The sequence below is a fragment of the Sander lucioperca genome, chromosome 6 (assembly GCF_008315115.2).
Source record: "Sander lucioperca isolate FBNREF2018 chromosome 6, SLUC_FBN_1.2, whole genome shotgun sequence".
Lineage (NCBI taxonomy): Eukaryota > Metazoa > Chordata > Actinopteri > Perciformes > Percidae > Sander > Sander lucioperca.
Window position 1 is genome coordinate 9,720,182 of NC_050178.1, and position 22,331 is coordinate 9,742,512.

The window sequence follows — 22,331 nt, forward strand, 5'->3', positions numbered from 1 at the left end:
AGACTCATGAGTCCTCGAGTCAGTCGAATCAGCTGGCTACGTTGTCATGAGTGGATCTATAGCAGACGAGCGAGTATATTTTCTCCTCGAGTCAGGGTGAAAAGCAAATCCACAACAAAAGCCATTCTTTCACTTCTGAAATAACATGCTTATAGGTTGTAGGTTTGGTGTACAGATATCAAAATTAGGTTGATCGATTTAAAAAAAAAAAATTATAATAATTCATTCACTGCGGGCATTTCTCCGTTCCTGTTTCTATGACTACATTGAAAGCCTATGTATTGCTTAGGCTACACTAAGTTAAGACAATAAATAAACAGTCTGGCTCAAAATGCTTTCTTTCCCGTGACTAAATGGCTCTCCTGTAGGACTGAGTTTCCTTGGCGATTGAGCAATACTGACTCAAGTGACTCACACAACCCGGATCAGTTTAGTGAGTGACTCAGAATAACCCGAATCCTTAAAAGGAATCGAGTTTGTCAGGCATACGGCATGTGTACACCTTAACTGGGCTGTGATCGGTTTAAGCGTCTGCACATGCTTCAACTGCCCTCCCCACTCCCCTGGAGTGGGTTTTGAACCGGACATACTCATTCAGCGCACTGTGTCGTTGCTATGACACCATACAACAAAACAGCATTACCCGAATTAGCGGGCCATTGGCAGCAAATCCTTGCAGAGGCAGCAGCCGACATCAGGAGATGGCTAAACCGACTGTCCATCTCCGGGTCTGTCAACGCTGTGTCTCCACAAAAAAGTGGAGGGAGCGAGCAGCCCTCGCTGCGGCCCCTGGCTAACGTTATTGTTAGTTAGCTAGCTAGGTAACGAAGTAAGCTAGCTAATTCCACCCAACACTGGTTACAGATAACGTTATAATGAGCCAAACAAGTTGTCAGTCATCTAGCGGGTGTGGGAGAGGTTCGGAGAAGACATGGAGAAGGACTTTCGGTCGGCACCAAGGTGCTTCTGGAAAACCGTTCGCCACCTCAGGAGGGGGAAGCGGGGAACCATCCAAGCTGTGTACAGTAAGGATGGGACGCTGTTGACCTCAACTGAGGAGGTAATAGGGCGGTGGAAGGAGCACTTTGAGGAACTCCTAAATCCGACTAATACGCCCTCTATGGTAGAGGCAGAGCTGGAGGATGATGGGGGATTGTCGTCAATTTCCCTGGTGGAAGTTGCTGAGGTAGTTAAACAACTCCACAGTGGCAAAGCCCCAAGGATTGATGAGATCCGTCCAGAAATGCTTAAAGCTCTGGGTGTGGAGGGGTTGTCTTGGTTGACACGCCTCTTCAACATTGCGTGGAAGTCTGGGACGGTGCCTAAGGAGTGGCAGACCGGGGTGGTGGTTCCCCTTTTCAAAAAGGGGGACCAGAGGGTGTGTGCCAATTATAGGGGTATCACACTTCTCAGCCTCCCTGGTAAAGTCTTCTCCAAGGTGCTGGAAAGGAGGGTTCGGTCGATAGTCGAACCTCAGGTTGAAGAGGAACAATGCGGATTCCGTCCTGGTCGTGGAACAACGGACCAGATCTTTACTCTCGCAAGGATCCTGGAGGGAGCCTGGGAGTATGCCCAACCGGTCTACATGTGCTTTGTGGATCTGGAGAAGGCCTATGACCGGGTCCCCCGGGAGATACTGTGGGAGGTGCTGCAGGAGTATGGGGTGAGGGGGTCCCTTCTCAGGGCCATCCAATCTCTGTACAACCAAAGCGAGAGCTGTGTCCGGGTTCTCGGCAGTAAGTCGGACTCGTTTCAGGTGAGAGTTGGCCTCCGCCAGGGCTGCGCTTTGTCACCAATCCTGTTTGTAGTATTTATGGACAGGATATCGAGGCGTAGTCGGGGTGGAGAGGGGTTGCAGTTCGGTGGGCTGGGGATCTCATCGCTGCTTTTTGCAGATGATGTGGTCCTGATGGCATCATCGGCCTGTGACCTTCAGCACTCACTGGATCGGTTCGCAGCCGAGTGTGAAGCGGCTGGGATGAGGATCAGCACCTCTAAATCGGAGGCCATGGTTCTCAGCAGGAAACCGATGGAGTGCCTTCTCCAGGTAGGGAATGAGTCCTTACCCCAAGTGAAGGAGTTCAAGTACCTTGGAGTCTTGTTCGCGAGTGAGGGAACAATGGAGCGGGAGATTGGTCGGAGAATCGGCGCAGCGGGTGCGGTATTACATTCAATTTATCGCACCGTTGTGACGAAAAGAGAGCTGAGCCAGAAGGCAAAGCTCTCGATCTACCGGTCAGTTTTCGTTCCTACCCTCACCTATGGTCATGAAGGTTGGGTCATGACCGAAAGAACGAGATCCAGGGTACAAGCGGCCGAAATGGGTTTCCTCAGGAGGGTGGCTGGTGTCTCCCTTAGAGATAGGGTGAGAAGCTCAGTCATCCGTGAGGAGCTCGGAGTAGAGCCGCTGCTCCTTCGCGTCGAAAGGAGCCAGTTGAGGTGGTTCGGGCATCTGGTAAGGATGCCCCCTGGGCGCCTCCCTAGGGAGGTGTTCCAGGCACGTCCAGCTGGGAGGAGGCCTCGGGGAAGACCCAGGACTAGGTGGAGGGATTATATCTCTAACCTGGCCTGGGAACGCCTTGGGATCCCCCAGTCGGAGCTGGTTAATGTGGCTCGGGAAAGGGAAGTTTGGGGTCCCCTGCTGGAGCTGCTACCCCCGCGACCCGAGACCGGATAAGCGGACGAAGATGGATGGATGGATTGATGGACTGACATTTATCCTATTCTTTATTAAAGAATCAATCTAATTTACCAACCTAGGTTGGAGAAATTGACAAACCTCAAAGGCCATTAAGATATGTTTTAAGACAATGTCCTGCACTTTTAGCTACCGAACAAATGTCAGCGTCTGAACCTTTCTTGCTTTTCTCCATACCTCAAGGCATGTTATCTCTGTAAATTCCACAATGCCTTGTGCATTTTGTTTTCATTTTCATTTAAGTATGCTGTAGCAGTTTGTCTTTGGACATTTTAATGGACAATGTATTGATTTCAAGTATCAAGCACACTTTGTTTGAGGATATCATGACTACAGTACAGTTATTAATAAATCAAATGTATTTGCAGTATCTGTATAGGACGATTTGGTACTGGAAAGATATGTAGTCGACAGGTGCTTTGTAAAATACCTGAAGTGAGGTTTGACAAGACTGAAAGCCAAAAGAGCAGCATAGGAGAAGCCTTGGGGAATGTGCATTTAAAATGTATTCATGATGGTCACTGCACCACAGTGCACAACAGCATAACATTGATGTTTCACTTACACACAAAATACACATAAATAACTGCCATCTGTGGTGAGGCATAATAAAGCAGTAAAAAAGAAAGCCCTGTCAATAATGGTTTAACAATATTTTTCAAAGTTTTTTGTGACACCCAAAATGACTTTTTTTTGGCAAGTGACATGTGAACACTCAGGAAATCATAGCTTCAAACCACAAACTCAGAGGCCTTTTTACGAATTAAGCAAACTAACGCATGTAGGGGTACCTTTGTGGAAAAGATGTTCAAAACAAAACATCCTATTTCCTTTGATCTTTCTCTTCCTGTTCATTTGACCTTTATCTTTCTAGCTTCCTCTTGCTCTCACCCTCAGCATAGTCAGTACGAGAGATAAATCCCCCGCTCCTTTTATATGTAATGTGAGAACTCCACAAGGGGATTACAGTAATAATCACCCTCCCTGTTGCTGTGGTCCAGAAAGGTTGCCCAGGAGGCTGCAAATTGCTACAGGCACCATTAGGACAGCCGGGGCCTGTCATGCTAACGGAAGATGAGACATTTGGAGCAGCAGGGTCACAGGAGAGAGCAATGCTACAAGACAGGAGCAACTTACAATCAATATTCTCTGCCAACCTCCTTTATGTATACTGTATGACCAGTAGCATCTACCATTATGTGCTCAACCACAGCCCTTGACATAATTGATTTGGGCTGATGTGTGTAGTCATGTGTATGAATCAGTGTGTACGTGGGGGAGGGTGAGAGAGAATGTGTGAGCATCACGATAGATTTGCAGTTGTGAAATTGATTAAGGCTGTCACTTTAATCCCATATGTGATCAAGCAGAGAAACATGGACACCGTCTTTAGTTTTGTGTGCATTACACATTGACATTGTGCAAGGAATACGCTGTGTCTTAAACAATCATGTTGACACTTGGCCTGCAGATACAGGGAGGTTAAAAGGTTCCTGCACAGAATGGTTTTTGTACCTTAATGTTTGTTTGTCTATATTGAAGGTTGACACCCTTGTGTCATTCTTCATCGGGACTTTGCTTGAAAGTAATGAGAGGTTTACATTTTGGATTGTCACACTGGCCTACAATAACATCTGCAAAAACAAGTAGTTATGCAATCTGTTAGAAGACACACATTCAAAGCCTCACAAAGATTAGATTTACAATCTCTGTCAGGAGAGATGAAAAATATCCCCAAATCCTTGTAGGGGTCTGGAAGAAGATCAATGTAAGCAGGCCATTGGCTTTTATGACATGGCAGATTTTTCTCCCCTTTATACTTCATTCTTTCTCACCCTCCTTTTTCTTTCCCTTGTTCTCTTGCCACCTCTCTCCTGGGGCATTTACGTGGATGAGAGAGGAATGAATCACAGTGGAAGTAGTGAAGAAATAACTTTTCATGTGAAAACACCTCAGCTTTTATGGCTTTACTAAATGATCCATAATGCGGGCAGGGAGCACTCAGTCCTGCAGATTAAGGCGGGTCGTAGCGGGAACGAGGCTCAGTGCTGCAGCCGTTAGACCCCTCCACTGAAGCTCGCACCACTACAGCACCAGCTGAGATAGGCACAAATCTCTTTTACGAGGCTGCCTCTTAAATAGCTGTCAGTCTGGTGTCTCACATGTGGCACACTCCTCCAGCTCCCCTCACAGTAATTGAACCATCTCTCCCAGAGTGCTGAAATGGTGTGGGAAGCCATTCCGACAGCCTGTGTTGATACCATTAAACCAGACTTGTGCATAAATCTAGCTATATAGCCATCGTCACCCAAAAACAACTCTACTCTTTACTCCGTTTCACCAGAGATGGTCCCAGGGTTAGTTTGCATCTGATTATTTTTTTTACATTATCCTTCAAGGGTTACTGGACACTGCTTAAATGTCCTTTGCAACAAATACCTTATGTTATTATTTTGGAATGACTGTTGCTTGTTACGTTATTGTAATGTTATTTATTTATTTTTTATAACATTTCCCTTGTTGTGGACATCAGGTTAATGTTTTCCACATGCAGTGCATTACAGTACAGTACATTTACATTATATAATTAAATTATTTTTTTAAGAAATGTAATATTAAAGGTATTGTGCATGATTTTAACTGGTTATACATAGTGTATGTGCAAGACAAAGAATCTATGTCTGACTCTTCCTTAATAATTTTCAACCAAATCTTTTCTGCCTCAGTGCTCTGTTTCCTGAAGTATGGAATATGGTTGAAAAAAAGGAGAAGCAAGTTCCACAATCTCCCACAAAGGACATGGGTTTTAAATTTTGAAAGGCTTAACATTTCCGTACACTTCTAAAATCTTTATACAATATAGGACTCATAACTACAAAACAACATCGTTATGTAGAAAAGAAACAATATATCTTATACATTTGATCATGTATTGCCCTAAAATGTGTTTTCTGCAATTCCCCACATTTCCCCCCCATTCAAAGACAGAACATAAGTTCTGTTGGCTGCACCCTTATGTGTGTTACATACACAAAGCCCAGGACGTGCTTTTCGCAGTACATTCAGATTCAAATAGACTGCATGGATGGTGTTTGAAATAAAGGCCTCAGTGGCATGCCCCCCACAGAGGACAAATATGAATTGCCGATTCTCAGGAGGGTATCGTGTGTACCAGTAAGAAACTAATTCATAAAGCAGTGATGTCAAAGCTCCTAATTCTGAGGGTATCTACTTTACTTAATTAGCTATTAATTTCACATACTTGGTGGGATTTTAAGTGGCTTAAAGAGTTAGTTATCATATTATTACAATTATAGAAATATTAACAATTAAATAGAAGTGGTAAATAATGTTAAATAAAAAGCTGCCATACAGAGGATTAAATGAATAACAAAGCCATATCCTCATTACTGTTGCACAGCCATGAGAAACATTACTAAACAGTGTTGCCCTCATGAATGCTTTGGTGAATGCTAGGGGAAAAGCAAAATTCAAATGTGCTGTCATATCATCTGATTATTATACTGAAAATCAGTTGTGTTACATTTGATAATTAGCACCTCGCTGGCTTTTCTATTTTAATATTGCTTTGATGGTGAGACCAACAATGCATATATCTGCAGGCTGTGAAAGCATGAGTAAGTGAGGAGACTAAATATTCATTTGTTCAGCAAGTGACACAAGTTAACTCAAAAAAAACAAAATTACAGAGGCCGCATATGTTTTAGAATCAGTCAGCTTTAATGGCCAAGTACGTGTGAACACATACAGGGAATTTGACTCCGGCTTTTTGTTGCTCTCAAAATACATACACAGAAATAGACAAAGGGCTAAAAACAAGGACAACCAAGCATAAACATGTGGATACCTTGTACAGATATAAGTTCATGTACATATACACATACGTACAAACATACACATGTGTACAAACATACATACATGTAAACAAACAAATAAAGAATTATTAATATAACTTTGCTTATATGTCTGCTGTAGGTATATTTGAAACATATTTACATGTTTAAATTATGTTTAAAGAGTTACATACTAAAAAATATTGTTTCATTGATCTCTTCTGGTTGACAGTTAAACTTTTGAACTCACCTGATTGCTGGAACGGGTCACCCAACCATGATGTCAGGGTGTACTATAGTAAACACACACCCGTTTATTCTAACGCAGCAAGAAGAGAATATCAAGCCGGTGTTTGCAAAATAATTATTTTTTAAGCATAACAAATAAAAACTGAAGCAATAACACAGGGTATCATTGACAGTGTCATTCAATATAATTGTTTTATTTTATTGTTATTACATGGATATTTAGAGAATAAGAAAGTTTTGTTGTATAACCAAACCAAAGAAACAGCCCAAACAAATGTGCCCATGAGGGGGAATAAAGAGAAAAAAAACTGTATATTTTGGTAATGAAAATTATTATTGCTACAGTGCATGCTGTCTCATCTGAGAGCAATTTGTGATTGAAGTTTTTCTTTAGTTAATGAATATCTGGAGCTTCTCTCCATTAGACATACTTCTCCTATTACTGCAATATGCATTACATTCGAATCTGAGAAAGTCAATAATTTTTATTCAATTCCCACAAGTCCATCAACAGTAGAATCTGCTTAAGTGGGATGCCAACCCCGCCAACAGATGTAAGTAATAACTTCTTCTACTGAAAACACAGATGCAAGCCAGAGCTTTAATAAGAACCCAAGTGCCAAACTCACTGCTTCATTTCTCTTTTTAATATAAACACAATAAAGAAGCATTTGCATTTATATAGTTCTTCCAAGCTATCTGACGTTGCTGCCAGCCAGTACCAGAAACAGCTGAGCATCAAACTGATTGTTACCTGGGGAAAATTAAGATAAGGGAATAATCCAATGAACGAAAAATGGTTTTGTTGGACCCACAGCGGTAGGGACAACCAAGTAGGCAGAATTACCAAAACCCCTGCCTGCTGCCAGTAATGAAAATACCTATACAGCCTTATGTTTTCGATATGATGAGAATGATATTTCACTTATCCCCCAATTAAATGCAGCATAACTTGATCTTCTAAGGATCAGGGTAGTGTGCACTTCGGTATATTTGGATGGGGGTAATGACTTTATGGTACGGCACAGAATATGAATTAAAAACTCATTCCAACCTAGTTAATATGCAATGCTTTGAATCCACTGGGAGCAGCAATACGTCAAGATTTAAGACCCACACAGGGTTGTTGATAGTGCCAGAATTAATAATTCTTTGGTTTAGCCACATACCGGAGAAATGCTTATCCAGCTGCCTGTCCATCCATTTTTGTGTGTCCTCCCTTTTTACACCAATTGTTTCTTGGGATAATTCACCTTTGGGCTAATTTGTCATATTGCCATGTAGTATAAAATAGCTGCAAAATAGCACACCCTAATTTGTTTCACTCGTGTCATAGACTAGGTTGAGTGCTGCATCATATGCTGGCTCTATGTCGGCATGCTAACCAGCCAGCTCCTCTTTACATACAGGAAGAACAAAAGAGTGCTATAGGTGACACCAACAGCATAGTAATGCTGAGCTGTCTGATTTAATGGCCGGGTGACTTTAATGATAATCCACTGGCCTCTCCCTCCCTCTTTCCCCCTTAGGAGCTCCAGTGGATGACAGGAAACAAACAGTGCTTTGACACTTCCCGCTAATTAGCATCATTAGCATAAGGCCATTATGTGGCTGGACAGTAGCTTGACAGGGCTCTGAGAAAGGCTACAGCGGTGACCTTTGGTGGACACACCAGCTGTCAGTAATTACCCATAGCATTGGCCAGAGGGATGGAGACAAAGAGCCAATCCTTGTCCGTCCTTGAGGCCCTATATGGCACCCAGTAGCATCTCCCTTTTTATTTTCCTTTTCCTGTAAGTGAAATTATTTATAGAAAGAAAACAATGTGCCCACTCGCTAAAAGGCAAGTACACGGTTTCTTAACCAAAAAAATGAAGATTCTTAAAGTTGTATAGGCTTTAGGCCGAGCTTTAACTAAAATGTGTGACTAAATGGAGAGGTGTGCCAGCCTATTTGCTGCCAGAGGCTTGTGTTTGCACACTGGTAACGGATATACTACACTGAGTTGGAAATAATGACTTTTGCTCCACAAATCCAAATTTTGAGGCCTCGTGGAAATGCCTCTGTTCTCTGCCTAAGCGACAGTAATCATTTGTAATTGTTTGTTGTAGATTTCTTGAGCTTCTAACAGTCTTTGAAGATATAAAGTTGACTTTATGACTCCATGTTTTCTTTCATCTCTGAGCGCATTTTCGGTGCCTGTAAGAGGCAAAACAACTCTGAGCATCGATGTAGTGAAAAGGTTATTTGAAACATAAACAAATGTGTTTAAAAAATAATGTGCATAGAGATGTAAAAGCTACCTGGTGCAGTGGTACCCCGAATGCATTAACCTCTCTCTCCCAAGTATAATCACAGACTTGTACGCATGAAAGCACACACAGGTGTGTGCACAAACTGACACGTGCATTACTGTTACTATACTTGTGAGTACCCCTTATTGGTATGCTGTATTCCCAAGCCCACAACCTTAAAAAGATCATCATTAAGAAGTTCAGAAGCTTTTATTCTCTTTTCTGACACGTTGTCTCTTTTTCAACAGGAACGTCCGTTATGAAGGTTACTGCATCAGATGCTGACGACCCTACATACGGCAGCAGTGCCAGAGTGGTGTACAGCGTACTGGATGAAGAAAAGATTTTTACTGTTGACAGACACACAGGTAAGAATGATAACAGCCACACATTCAGCCCTCCCTACACCTGCTATTTCTTTTCTTATAAGATTTTCTTGTGCTCCTTCTTTTTTCTACAAAAACTTAAGCAATCGAAAGCCCAGACACCACAATTCCCAGATCAATCAAACTTTGTGGCCAAAAACAAGAAATCAATTGGCCAAAAACAAGCAACTTCATAAAGTTTTAGCCAATAACTACTGGCTCCTTTTAGCAAACACTCAAAATACCATATGGCATAAATGACTTGGCTCAACATAGTGTTTTGTGCCACCTTCAAGCCTTAAACTTCTTTTGTACAATAAGTAGGCATAAACATTGGACATATTACATGGGCATTCAAAGTGAGAAAACAAAATGCTAATTACACATATATTGCATTGTCACTGCCTATTTTATTGATTATTTTTAGACTTTGATTCAAGATTCAATACTTTATTGCCATACAACTCAGTGCTGGTGTCCATTAGGCCAAATGCACTGGGTGTTCAGCATAGTAAAGCCTAAACGTTTTTGCCTACTAGTGCTAAGGATGAAAGAATATCACGTGTCTAACTAATCACCTACCATTATATCAGAATCATTGGTTATATTTCGACCAGATCCAGAGTTACCCTATGATAAATCCCACCTAGCTATATAATGAAACATTCCCTATTCCCCTACTGGTCTGGGGCTTATAGGAGTGACCCACAGTCTTTCAGGAGTAGCTTAGCATCAGTGTTGCCTTTGAAAGTTTTAATGATTCCTTTTTTTGGTCTCTAACACTGATTGGTCAGTCTGGGCGCATGGATGATAAATGCCTCTGCCTTGGTGGGACTAGCCAGGAGACTGGATGGTTCATTCCAGCTTCTGTCTAAGAATCCCCATTCCACCCAACCCCCTTTAACCCATTTCGTAGGCAGACCGGCCAGAATAATAGGTGCGAGTCAAGAAGGTCAATATGAAGAGGAGACAAAGCAGCTGTGAAATCTGCCTCATTAATATCACTCTCACTCCCCCTGACACACATTGAACAGCAAGTCACTGTGATTTTTCTGTCGCCTTGGCCATGCTGGATGGTCTGTAGGTGTTTTTAAGTATCTGTGCCCAAGGTGTGATTTTACAAGAACTGAACCACACATTGTATATGAGGACATTTCCTTATTTCATTTGAATGTAGATCATGATATTGTTATGTAGAAAACCACAAAAAGTTACTATTTTAAAAAAACAGTACCTACCCAAAACACACAACCTATTCTATTATTGATTATTCTATTAGTGTTTTAATTTAACAACAGTCTAAAAAAATGTAAACCTGCATGCTTCACAATACAGTTTTTGATATCAACTTCAGTGGTTTATGAAAAATGTCTTGCAGAAATATGTACAGATCATTGGTTGCTGACCCACATAGCAGCAGAGGAAATGCCATTCTAACAGATGCAAAAGGCAATCTGACACCTTAGCCTGGCTAAACTACTTATTTTCAATTCTTATAGTACGCAAGGCCTATATGGAAGGACAAGTAGTTTTGTAGATACACAGTAGAATTAGATTTCCATTGCCTAGTGAGATGACAACAGAAACACAATTGATGTGAAGAAAAGATTGGAACAGCATAATTTATTTCATATTAATGTAATGCATTAACATACTGAGGCTGCTGACACAGCCCTATTACTCAGTTAAATTGGTTAATGTTAAGGCTGTGTGATATGCATCGGAATATGGACCCCATAGACTTTACTGACTGCATTGATGAATACAGACCATGAAGAGTCATATACATATAGTCTCTTCCATGATGTTAGAGCAATGATGTGGCGTACTAGCTGTGGTTTGGGGCTTTACTTGTGACATCCCTAATTTAGATGCATTCCCTCTGGCCTTTGGTGGATGAAAGAGGAGCATGTCATCTGTCTCCCTCCTTAACTCCAGTGCTGCATGTACTGTATTTTGGCTACTCATAGAACATGGCCCTGGGCAAAATGTGACTGGAATCAGTGAGTTGTGTACCCAACACAATGCAAACCTTTGGGAGGGAGACAGCATACCAAGCCCAGGAAATGCATCAATACATTTCTGATGTGTAAAATCCCAAGGGGTAAAGTGGAAATATATTACTACTGCACAGTAAACCAGCCGGCTACTGATGCTGCTGCTGGGCCAACAAGTAGAATGTCTCTATTAAATCAAGAAGGACTATGTGATAGTTTGTAAGAGAGACAGATAAAGAATAAAAAGAGAGACCACAGTACTGGCTGTTTAAGTAACTAAATATCGTTTTTATATAATCTCCATGAAGCAGATGTCACATACTCTCACCCTAACAATGATGAGACATTATGGTGCAGGGTCACATCCAACACAACCTTTCCGCATTGGTCAGGATGTCTGCATTTGGTCCAGCTGACCAGATTTGTTTTCACAATGGGCTGTCAATTCTTTGTTGTTCTGCTTATCTTTAGTTGAATTTAAGGAATTCCCCTTTTACATTTAAAATAGTTCTTTAAATTGGAAGACTAGCAGGACTCAGGTTTTGAACTGACCACTAACTCTGTTAAAATGCTACAGCATGTATACTCCAGAGTAAATGAAGCCATTGCATTTAGTTTTGCCTCTGTCTGTGCATCTTCTAACTCACTCTGTACATTTTATCACTTATTTATGTCCCTCACTTGCTCTTTGGAAATGCACTTCTCAAAGTTGAGTGCAACCTTACCTACCATGGAGGAGTTGTGATGCTATTCAATGTGGCTGAGGCATGCCTTCATTCTGCCCCTATATATTATTAATTTTAATACAGCTGAGCCAAAAAATGGTGTATGAGTAGAGGCGCAAATGTGACACAATCTCTTCCATCCAGCCAGTCGGAGGAGGTAAAATACAGAATGCGCTGCACTTGTGTCTCCATAATACAGTGCTTAGCAGAAGTTGATATTCTGACTGAGAAGAAAAATATAGTTGCTTGTTGCATAAGTGCTACCCGCTAATAACCTTTCCATTGGCCTCACCTACTATTCCCCACTCTGTCTCTCTCATTCAATCTCCCCTCTATCCCTCAATCATTAGGTATCATCATGACCGCAGTGGCAGATTTGGACCGTGAGACACAGGATCGGTATGAGTTGGTCATCAAGGCAACAGACATGGCAGGACAAATGGGCGGTCTCTCCGGCTCCACCACGGTGACCATAGTGATCACAGATGTTAATGACAACCCGCCACGCTTCCCACAGAGTGAGTGTCTCCCACACATGATTTAACATGATTTTAGGCAGAGAAAGAGATGGCGAGACACATAAGGAGAGGGAGGAAAGGTCTGAGAATTTAAAAGACAGAAGTGAGAGTTAAGAGAGGGAGGAAAGTAATGAGGAAAGTGAAAGCCAAGATATAGAAACACTGAGAAGATGATACAAGACACACAATATAGTTTGCAACATGCAGGCCGCTAACACCAATAAACAATGGCAGCATCAGCGACCATACTGAATGGCCTGCATGTACTCTGAGAAAATCAACCAACTTAAATTTATGGGCCGATCAAACCTGCAGCCCATAACAAAGTAGTCTATCAAATGCAGAGAATTGATACGTTCCACCGCACATTTGATCATTCATTTAAGCGAAGCTCAAGAGAGGACTAAATCAATACGTTTGATTGTTCCTGCATTGAAATGTTATAGGTTTATGATGGTGAGGGGGCTTTACGGCTAAATGGCTTTTCAGTGCAAGCAATATGTACAACAGGTAGATGTAAAACATGCAGCTAAAAATCTGTCTCACTGCACCACAAAACACCTTAATTCAGTTAAAAGAAAGCCTTATTCTTCAAACAGCTAAAGAGTCGGGTATACATTTGTTTACATTTTGCACCAACAGAAGTACATGTAGCACAATAAAAAGCGGTGTTCTTTCAGATTACTAAACATGCTAAATGCTACACCTAACTGAATAATAATTAGGTTTTTTTATTTTTTTTATAATATAGTACTTCCCTGTCTTGCTTTCCTTTCAACTCTTTATTCCACCCTCTTTTTTTGGAGTTAAACCATAACTCTATTACTTTTGTTACAGCTGGGGGAACAGCATCTGGCAACCCGGTTGATTGTATTTGATACGTCTCCACACACCTTTTCTTATTTCTGTATAAATCCCTTTTTCATCTCAGTAAATCATATTTACCCAGTCAGAGAGATAAACCCTGCAGGATTATAGTATCTACACTGTATGCTATGGGAAATAGATAGAGTTTGGAAAGCAGCTTCATAAATAAGATGCAAAGGAAGATGGCATGCTGTATATGTAAGGACTTTGATGTTTTCACATTATTTTCCCTCTTGGGAAAAAAACACAGTTTTATCTTCTTACTTTTATCTTTTTATCATATTCAATATGAACTCTGGCAGATCTTAAACATTTTCTTCAGTCTGTTCTGTCATTTTAGGTAGACCTTCTGATTTAAAATTGGCAACATCAAAAATAAAACTTATAATGTACATTCACATCACTTAATACATGTGCTATTATTATTATTATTATCATTATTATTACTTTATAATAATACTGTTATTATCATAATATGATTACCATAATATTGTGACAGGGATATATTGTAAATGTGATATGTTCTAATAATTAATAATCTCTAATTAGTTCTAATAATTAAATAAGGTAAATAAGTAGGGCTAGTGTTAACACTGATGTGTGCAGATGGAGGAAATTGTTGTGTATGGACAAAGGATAAGATTATTTTGTACACTCCTTTTATGTGAATGCAATGATCACACTGACAACGACTGCCTGAAGTCTACTTGTTGCTGTTCTTTCATTATAATCCCATCCAAACTTAATTTTTCCATTACCTGTCTCTTCCTCTCTTTAGCTTCTTTATCTTTGTTACACTCTCATCCCTTCTTCCTCCCACTTTTCTGTTTCTGCTCCCGATCCATCTCTCCTACCGATATTCTCACTTCCCACCCTCCTTTTTTCACTTACAGCCATCCATCTATCTTTCCTCATCTTTCCTCCACTTATGTTGTTTTTCCTCTTCTTCTCCATTACTTTTGTCTCTCATCCTTCTTCTTCTCTGGTGTTTTTTGTACACCTACTCTGTTTTTTTGTCACTTCATCCCTCTGTTGCTTTGCTAAACCTACGTCTCCTTGTTTTATCCGTCAATACGATTTCCACCTCCGGCCACCTACTCCACATACCAGAGATGTACCAGTTTTCTGTGTCAGAGGGTGCAGCTGTGGGGACACCAGTTGGACGCATCATTGCCACGGATGCAGACATGGGCGAGAACACAGACATGAGCTATCTGATCAAAGAGGAAGGTGAACTTTTCAAGGTCACTACCGATGTAGAGACACAGGAAGCTGTTGTCTCCATCAAGAAGGTACAGTTAACTAGAAGAATTGCTGCACTGCTGTTATTGTTGTCTGTTAAGCCAATATTATTTTTTACTAGTAAAGAGGCAAAAAACATACAAATACACTAAATTTTGACTTTAAAAAAAACTAAAGATAAATACCCACCTTTCATTGCAATTACAATGTTGATTCACTTTCTTTCCTCCACAGCATGACACCAACGAGCTAAATGAGCTAACTAACAGCTATTTTTTCACCTTGCTACAAATTTATTAACACAATTTATTATAAACGAGAATCAAGAGATGGCTTATTTGTGCTGGAAAAGTTTGACTCAAAATTAGAGTAGGTATCGTTACCAGGTATGCTAGTTTTTGTTTGTTTTTGTTTTTAAAGTAATCATTAAGTAATATTTCAAGCTTCCTTGCCACACTCAGCAGTCCCTTCCATCTCTGGCAGAATCAAATGAAAAGTGATTGAGATTCTGTTGGCTAGAAATCAACAAGTGACTGGGCCTCTGCTGGTTAGCAGTCAACAAAACCTATTAAGCGTTCTTGTGTTCCCAGCAGCTAAATCTTTGTAGTCAATAAGCTGAACAGCTCTTAGGCCCTGTTCAGACAGAGAAACTCAATGCATGTTGAGGAGATGGACAAAGAGAGATGATTGGTCTTTGCTGACTGATGATCATTGGTTTCCCACTGGGGTTTAACAGGTACGGTCAGTGCCGTGTTCCTTTTTTTCACCTTGAAACAAAATGCAGAATGCTACTGTATTAGTAATATATTTTCATTGAAATACACAGATGTCAAAAGTGTTTCTCCTAAGTGACACATCACTGTTGTGAATGGGGCCTCATGACAGAATAAACATGCAACATTCATCCAGCAGCAGTGATTTGGTTCAATGGATTGTCAACAATGTGGCAATGTGTCTTAATCATTCTAGCTCTCAATGGCGATGACCTAGTGGTTAGCTGGTACTGCAGACAAGACAGACTCAAACAAGAAGTGATGCGTGCAGTTTTTTTAATGAGCTACTCCAAGCTATTCTTTCTTCAGTGCAACCTACTCCTACCCATCCATCCCCAGCCCCAAATCATTGTCACTGCCCACTTCCCAAACTAAGTGAATTAGGTAATCTGGACTGATTTGTTGATAAAACTCCTTCAAATATGCATATGAACTGGCTTCAGCAGTACCGATTGTTGTGTTGCCAGTTGCACTAGCCATGCCGATGTTTCGGTTTAACAAATGACCGTGTTAACTGCTGACTCTTAGCCCAATGTGTTTGGGTTCCTCGTAGTAATAGCAGCTGTTGAAAACCTAAACAGAAATGTACTATGGTGTTCTCGTGAACAGTGTTAGGCAAGTTACTTTTAAAAAGTAATTAGTTACAGTTACTAGTTACTTCTTCCAAAAAGTAACTAAATTAGTTATTCAGTTACAAATTATGAAAGTAACTAGTTACTTCAGAAAGAAACTATTGCGTTACTTTCAAGTACATTTTTAAATGCTCAAATGTGACCCCACCTCCACCTACCCCTCTTTAATGGAACTTAAAATACATGTGCATGTTCAATTATTTATGATAAATCTGAATATTATAATGAAATGGACACTTAATACAATGCTTTATTAACAGAAACAATGTACACAAATCTAAACTAATTTAATGTTGCTGTGGGACAAAGTGAGAGTATCCTCCAATCAAATGCCATGTATGTAGATATTATGTTTATATAGTGGATCGATACAAATAACACAACAACTCAACAGGCCACAACTGGGCAAAATGAAATTATGCTTGTTAAGCACTATACCAAAAATAAATAACAAATATATACACTTTTTGTAGTGCAAATAACGTAAGTGGCCTGATGTTTATACTTGTGAGCTGGTGTGTGCGTCAAGCCGGCATGTGTGTGTGTGTGTGTGTGTGTGTGTGTGGGGAGTAGGCGATAGAGCGAGGGAGAAGTGAGAGAGTGACGGCGATTAGCTTTGGAGCGAGTACCGACTCTAGAGTCATAGTAAGAGAAACAAAGTGTCTACCCTGTTCTTTCTGACCACGGTGGAAAATCTGTAGCAGGAAAAGTTAACCCTCTCCTTGATTTCATAACGCCATACCTGCCTCTCTCTCGTTGACTGACTCGCTTGTGTTGTTCTTGTGTGTCCGACTATGCATGCTTTCGAACACCCGCCCAACTCTACCTCTGATTGGCTTACCATGACATTTTACTCAACCTCAGCCAATCATCAGCATTTATGCGGTTGCGTTGTGTACTGCCCACTAACCAAGGAACAACAGTAAAAAAAAGTATTTGCCTCTCAGCTCAGATTCAGAGATCTAGTTGGTCTGATGAAAAAAACAGCTTCAAATATAGTAACGCGCCGCATTTTTTGGCAGTAACAGTAACGGCGTTATTAAGATGGGAAGGGTAATCAATTAGATTACTCGTTACTGAAAAAAGTAACGCCGTTATTTATAACGTCGTTATTTATAACGCTGTTATTCCCATCACTGCTCGTGAAAGCCTTCAATTTTACTTTGATACATTTTAAATACATACTCATCTGTGTTTATTATTTACGCCAACCATTTACGTAAGTTATTATAAGCAACCACGGACGCATTCACCTGAAATTCACTGGTAAACACGGTCACTTGTTAGACCGAAACACCAGCAGGCCAGGTGCCGTAAATCCTTGGGTGATGTAAATCACGTTCATTAGTTGCAAACGGATACGTTCAGTTGAGCAAAAGAATGAGCATGTTCTCATGCACAACACTGGATACGTGTACACTGATGCATTGGCTAAGTGCTGCCATTGATAGTTGGAATTGAGCCTGGAACAGCCTATTCTCATTCATTAGTATTGTATATATATATATATAGCTTCTGGCCATCAGTGTCAGTATCGAGAACAGTGTCACTTTAAATGGCTTATTGTGGATTGAAACCATTCTTAAACAGAATCTTGTTGTTCTTTCAGCCTCTGGACTTCGAGAGCAAGCGCACACACAATGTCGTGGTGGAGGCAGTAAATAAGCATGTTGACCCTCGCTTCGTGGACCTGGGTTCTTTCCGAGACCAGACCATTGTCCGGGTCAGTGTGTCGGACATAGATGAGCCACCCATCTTTCAACCAGTAGACGGCACTATCATGGAAGTGCAGGAAGATGCCAAAGTAGGAGCGCTGGTTGGCATCATCACTGCCAGGGATCCAGATGTGAAGAATAAACCTGTCAGGTATGGCTAGGGCTCTGAGGCCAACTTTACCAAACAGAAATAAATTATTTTGTTAAAAATAGTAGAATGTATATCACACTTCAGCTGCTTGTTGTGTCAGAAAAGATTATGGCTTTTTTAACTTTTACTCACGAGCTACATGTACACCGTTGCATAGAGTTTTAGTTAGGTCTCTGATTGGTGTATACTATCCATATGGATAACGTAGGACAAACACATTGGCTCACATTGGAATGCAAACCACTACTACTTAAAAGATAATGGATAGAGTGCACTGGGGCTTTAAAGGAGAGAATGGTTTCTGACCCAATAGCACTGAGGTTGTATTGAAGTACGTGTTGGATTTGATAATAATATTAAATTTGCTATAAATGAAAATTATTTGGCTGTGTTAAAAATGTGGCATAAAAAAATTAATGAAAATATAAAAATAAGATTAAAACAGTACTTAGATACTGTAGGCACACAGCTGCTTTTTGCAACAGTAGGTAGCCTGATAAAATATATCAACCAAAACATTGGCAATAAACTATTGCTGTGGGAAAGATTACTGCTAAAAAGAATTAATAACATTACAGAGGAACCGTTTGCATAACAATGAGTCCCTCATTTTTATGGGGCTTGGATGGGACACTGCAGCACTGCCACATGAGCAGCCATTCCTCAAGCCCACTATCATGCGCTCACTCCTGCATGAACTGTATATTACTTTACGACTGTAGATACATTTTTATTAGAACAAAATTTGTACTATGAAAAATAGAACTTTAAAGAACTATAACTCACTAGCTGCAAGTAGATACATAGGTAGCAAAATTTAATTTTTTTCAACAATTCCTCTTGAAGATGGAGTGAAAGCCCAAGCTAGTGGCATATGGTGGGACTTGTGCAATGGATTAAGCTGTACTGTACATCTCTTTTTTTCTCTCAGATCACTATGTGTGATAATAACAATATCGTATAGTAATCTTCTGTACCAAGGTCTGTGGTCTATATGTCCTCCGAAGAGCAATTGCAGTGTGAGAGGGGAATGTAGATAAGGGCTAAGACACTCACTGACAGAGTATACACTGACACACGCAGTGCCTGTGCAAATTACCTCGATTAAAAATGCATGAGGCCCAGAGTTCCAGGTGTAATAAAGTACAACACATGGCAGCGCTGTCGTTCACCAGTATCTTGGTAGCCTGGAGCTGAAAGTGTGCGTGCGATACATGTGCAAGCATATATGTGTGTGTGTGTGTGTGTGTGTGTGTGTGTGTGTGTGTGTGTGTGTGTGTGTGTGTGTGTGTGTGTGTGTGTGTGTGTGTGTGTGTGTGTGTGCGTGCGTGCGTGCGTGCGTGCGTGTGTGTGTGGGTGGGTGCATGTGTTTGAGTAAGTGAATGGATGAGTGAGTGAAAGGGTGGGAGAGAGGTTGACCAGGAGCCACCTTCTGGGTAAAATTAGTGAGCTAATGGCCTCTGGCGTTAGGCAACACACATTCTTTGAACTCTGCATCAGCATGCACACTGAGTGATGAGGTTTTAATGCAAAACATGCATGTGCTGTGGATCTGATCAGCAAGACTACCTTCTATTGGTGAATAATGATGATTGATAATAATAATAATGAATGAATGAATGAATAATTAATTCTGCCACTATAAAAACAAGCTCCTGCCAATGGAACCTCATGTAACAACTAAAACAAAGAAAGTCTGACATATGAGGATTCAACCAGGTTAGGGGTTGCAGCTGGCAGCTTAGATGCTCTTGTCAAAAGATGCTTTTAGATACAAAACAAACAAGATACAACAATTATTATCTAGTTTAAAGGACATAAATACTACTTGCCTATGTTGGAAATGTGGAAAACCATCTGTAAAGCAGCCAAGTGATTCTTTGTGATGCAAGCGGATTGTTCTGGAAGCTTTTTGATTCTATTTATGTGAAAAAGGATTGTTAAGAGACTAAAAACATGGTGATGAGGTCCCCCCACTCCCCTCCCACAAAAAACTGCCATGTACTGGAAACCTAAGGATCTGTTTTTGTTTACTTTTGAATAATAGTGATTGTAGGCATGTGGGGGGACAAGGATGGCCAAAACCAATTAAGAGTTGTTGTTGATGTATTTTTGGGTCTGTTAAAAACTGGACTGGAGTGCAAGAAAAAGACAGATCAAACAAGATAGTGTGCAGCACAATTCAAGTTTTGGTAAAGGAAAGAGAAATCGTTATGTATTATACATGTATTGCAGCCAAATCTAATCACTGCCCTAAATGGGATGGATGCTAATTTTAGATATAACAGGGCTGTACACTGACTGATACAATAATGCACATACACATACAGTCCATGTAGGCTGTATGTTTGTCTGTGTGGAAGTGTGTAACCTCGTTTCAGTATCTTTAACACTAAGTGGTTCATTACCATGCTGCAAGAGTTGATTGTCATGTGAACAGGCAACATCTCAAACATAGATTATCTTAAGGGCATTTTATCCAAAGCTAGTTCTGAATAAACCGTGAAAGAAACATATATTGACATTTGCTGAATGAATGAAATACGAATGCAAAATGCTATTTTAAAATAGTGTGATTACAAACCAATTTAATCCATGTGCTGTTCTCTATACCACATCAGTTTAGCATATGGTTCTTATGACATTATGTTTAATATCTAGAACATCTGACAGTCATTCACATGAGTCAGGATGCTTGATGGAAGCATGTTTGTTAGAGAGGCCTTAAGAGTTTATAATGCCCATGGTACTTTATGATGGCTTATGTGGGCATGAGTAAGTCAGCCAGCTGTGTGTGTGGTGGGGGAGAGGAACTAAGAACAAAGAAACCTTTCAGCGGATTTTTGTTGACTCACCAATCTTTACAGAGCACCAAGTTCCCCAAGAAGGAAAGATGTATTTGTGGTTTTTCTTGAGTGCACAATGAAAATTTAATGACTATTTTCTTACTCTGAATAGGCAAGAAAGAGTTACTATATAGCTGCCTGCAGGAAAGACACAGTGCTATTAGTGTCACAGGACAAGTCTCTAGTAAATGTCTCTAAAATATTATTTGAAATTACTTAAACCCTGATCCCTTCTGTATGAGCTGTTATTATTTAATGCAGCCCAAAGTCAACTTAAGTTCCTGTTAAGCTCTTAAAATACAACAACGAATAACTTAATTAAATTACTGAAACACTGAGATTTCTCAACAATTATTGTCTCTCTCTCCTTCCTCTCACTTACTGTACTGCTTCTCTTTCGCAACATCTATATCTTGTTTTTTGTGTCTATTGTTACAGGTTCTCCATCGATCGGACCACAGACCAGGAGATGATTTTCCATATTGATCCTGATTCGGGTGCCATCACACTGGGAAAGATTTTGGACCGAGAGACTGCTGGCTGGCACAATATCACTGTGAGGGCTGTAGAAGCAGGTACATTGCTTCCCATTTTAAACTGCGCTTATCACACATACAATTTGGACATTATCTAGTGACTTTTTCACCTTGCCAAACTTCCTGAAAGTTGGTGAAACTGCTGTGTAAAATCCAGTTCAACAGGTACAAATAATTAACTTGACTTGAGGATTTTAACGTTACAATCTTGAAGAACTTGTTTTCTTTGGAGGCACCTATGGCAATGAGCAATAATTGCAGGTGTGTTTTTGGAACTTACGTCCTTGAAAATCAAACACTACGCCATTTTACACACAAGTGAGTTAAAGAGCGAGTCTGTTTCGTTAGCTCCGCCTACCCTCTCCGGCGGACCAACCACTGCTGGGTAACGTGTCACTAACTGTGCGCCATTTGTGAATTTTCCCTAATATGAAATACTGTAAATGCAAGGGCTTTCATCAGAGGGCCAAAGGCTCAATTACCATTGTGTTACCTCATTTAGTGATAAATAGACATTCATTAAAATTTAAATCTTTTAAATTATTGCTCTAAACAAATACTTTACCCACAAAATTACCATTTGTATATCAATTACTCACTTAGTGTTGCCTTGAATTTGTGAACAAAACTTTATTTTTGTTGCATGCCACCACGGTGAACAAAGAATCCAAAAACAGAGCAAAGTCTTGATACATTAAAGTAATAGGCGGTCATGCTTCTTGTTGGACGAGTACATAGCGAGAAACGCACCTGTGCAAGTGTGAGACTGTTTATGTGGATGTGTTTTAAATAGTAAGGTAACCGAAAATGCATGTGTTTGGGAAGTACCAAGCATATTACTGGATAAATGAGACTTGGACTATACGGCA

At 40.4% G+C, this 22,331-nt stretch overlaps 1 protein-coding gene across 1 annotated transcript in view; it reads left to right on the forward strand.

The window, feature by feature from the left end:
- LOC116051403 (cadherin-22) overlaps nucleotides 1-22,331 on the forward strand; it is a 108,270-nt gene that overhangs the window by 43,594 nt on the left and 42,345 nt on the right. The window contains exons 4-8 of the mRNA XM_031301804.2: nucleotides 9,344-9,463; nucleotides 12,533-12,700; nucleotides 14,678-14,859; nucleotides 17,824-18,080; nucleotides 21,365-21,501. Of these exons, the coding sequence (XP_031157664.1) occupies nucleotides 9,344-9,463; nucleotides 12,533-12,700; nucleotides 14,678-14,859; nucleotides 17,824-18,080; nucleotides 21,365-21,501 (864 nt within the window). The remainder of the gene's footprint in view (nucleotides 1-9,343; nucleotides 9,464-12,532; nucleotides 12,701-14,677; nucleotides 14,860-17,823; nucleotides 18,081-21,364; nucleotides 21,502-22,331) is intronic.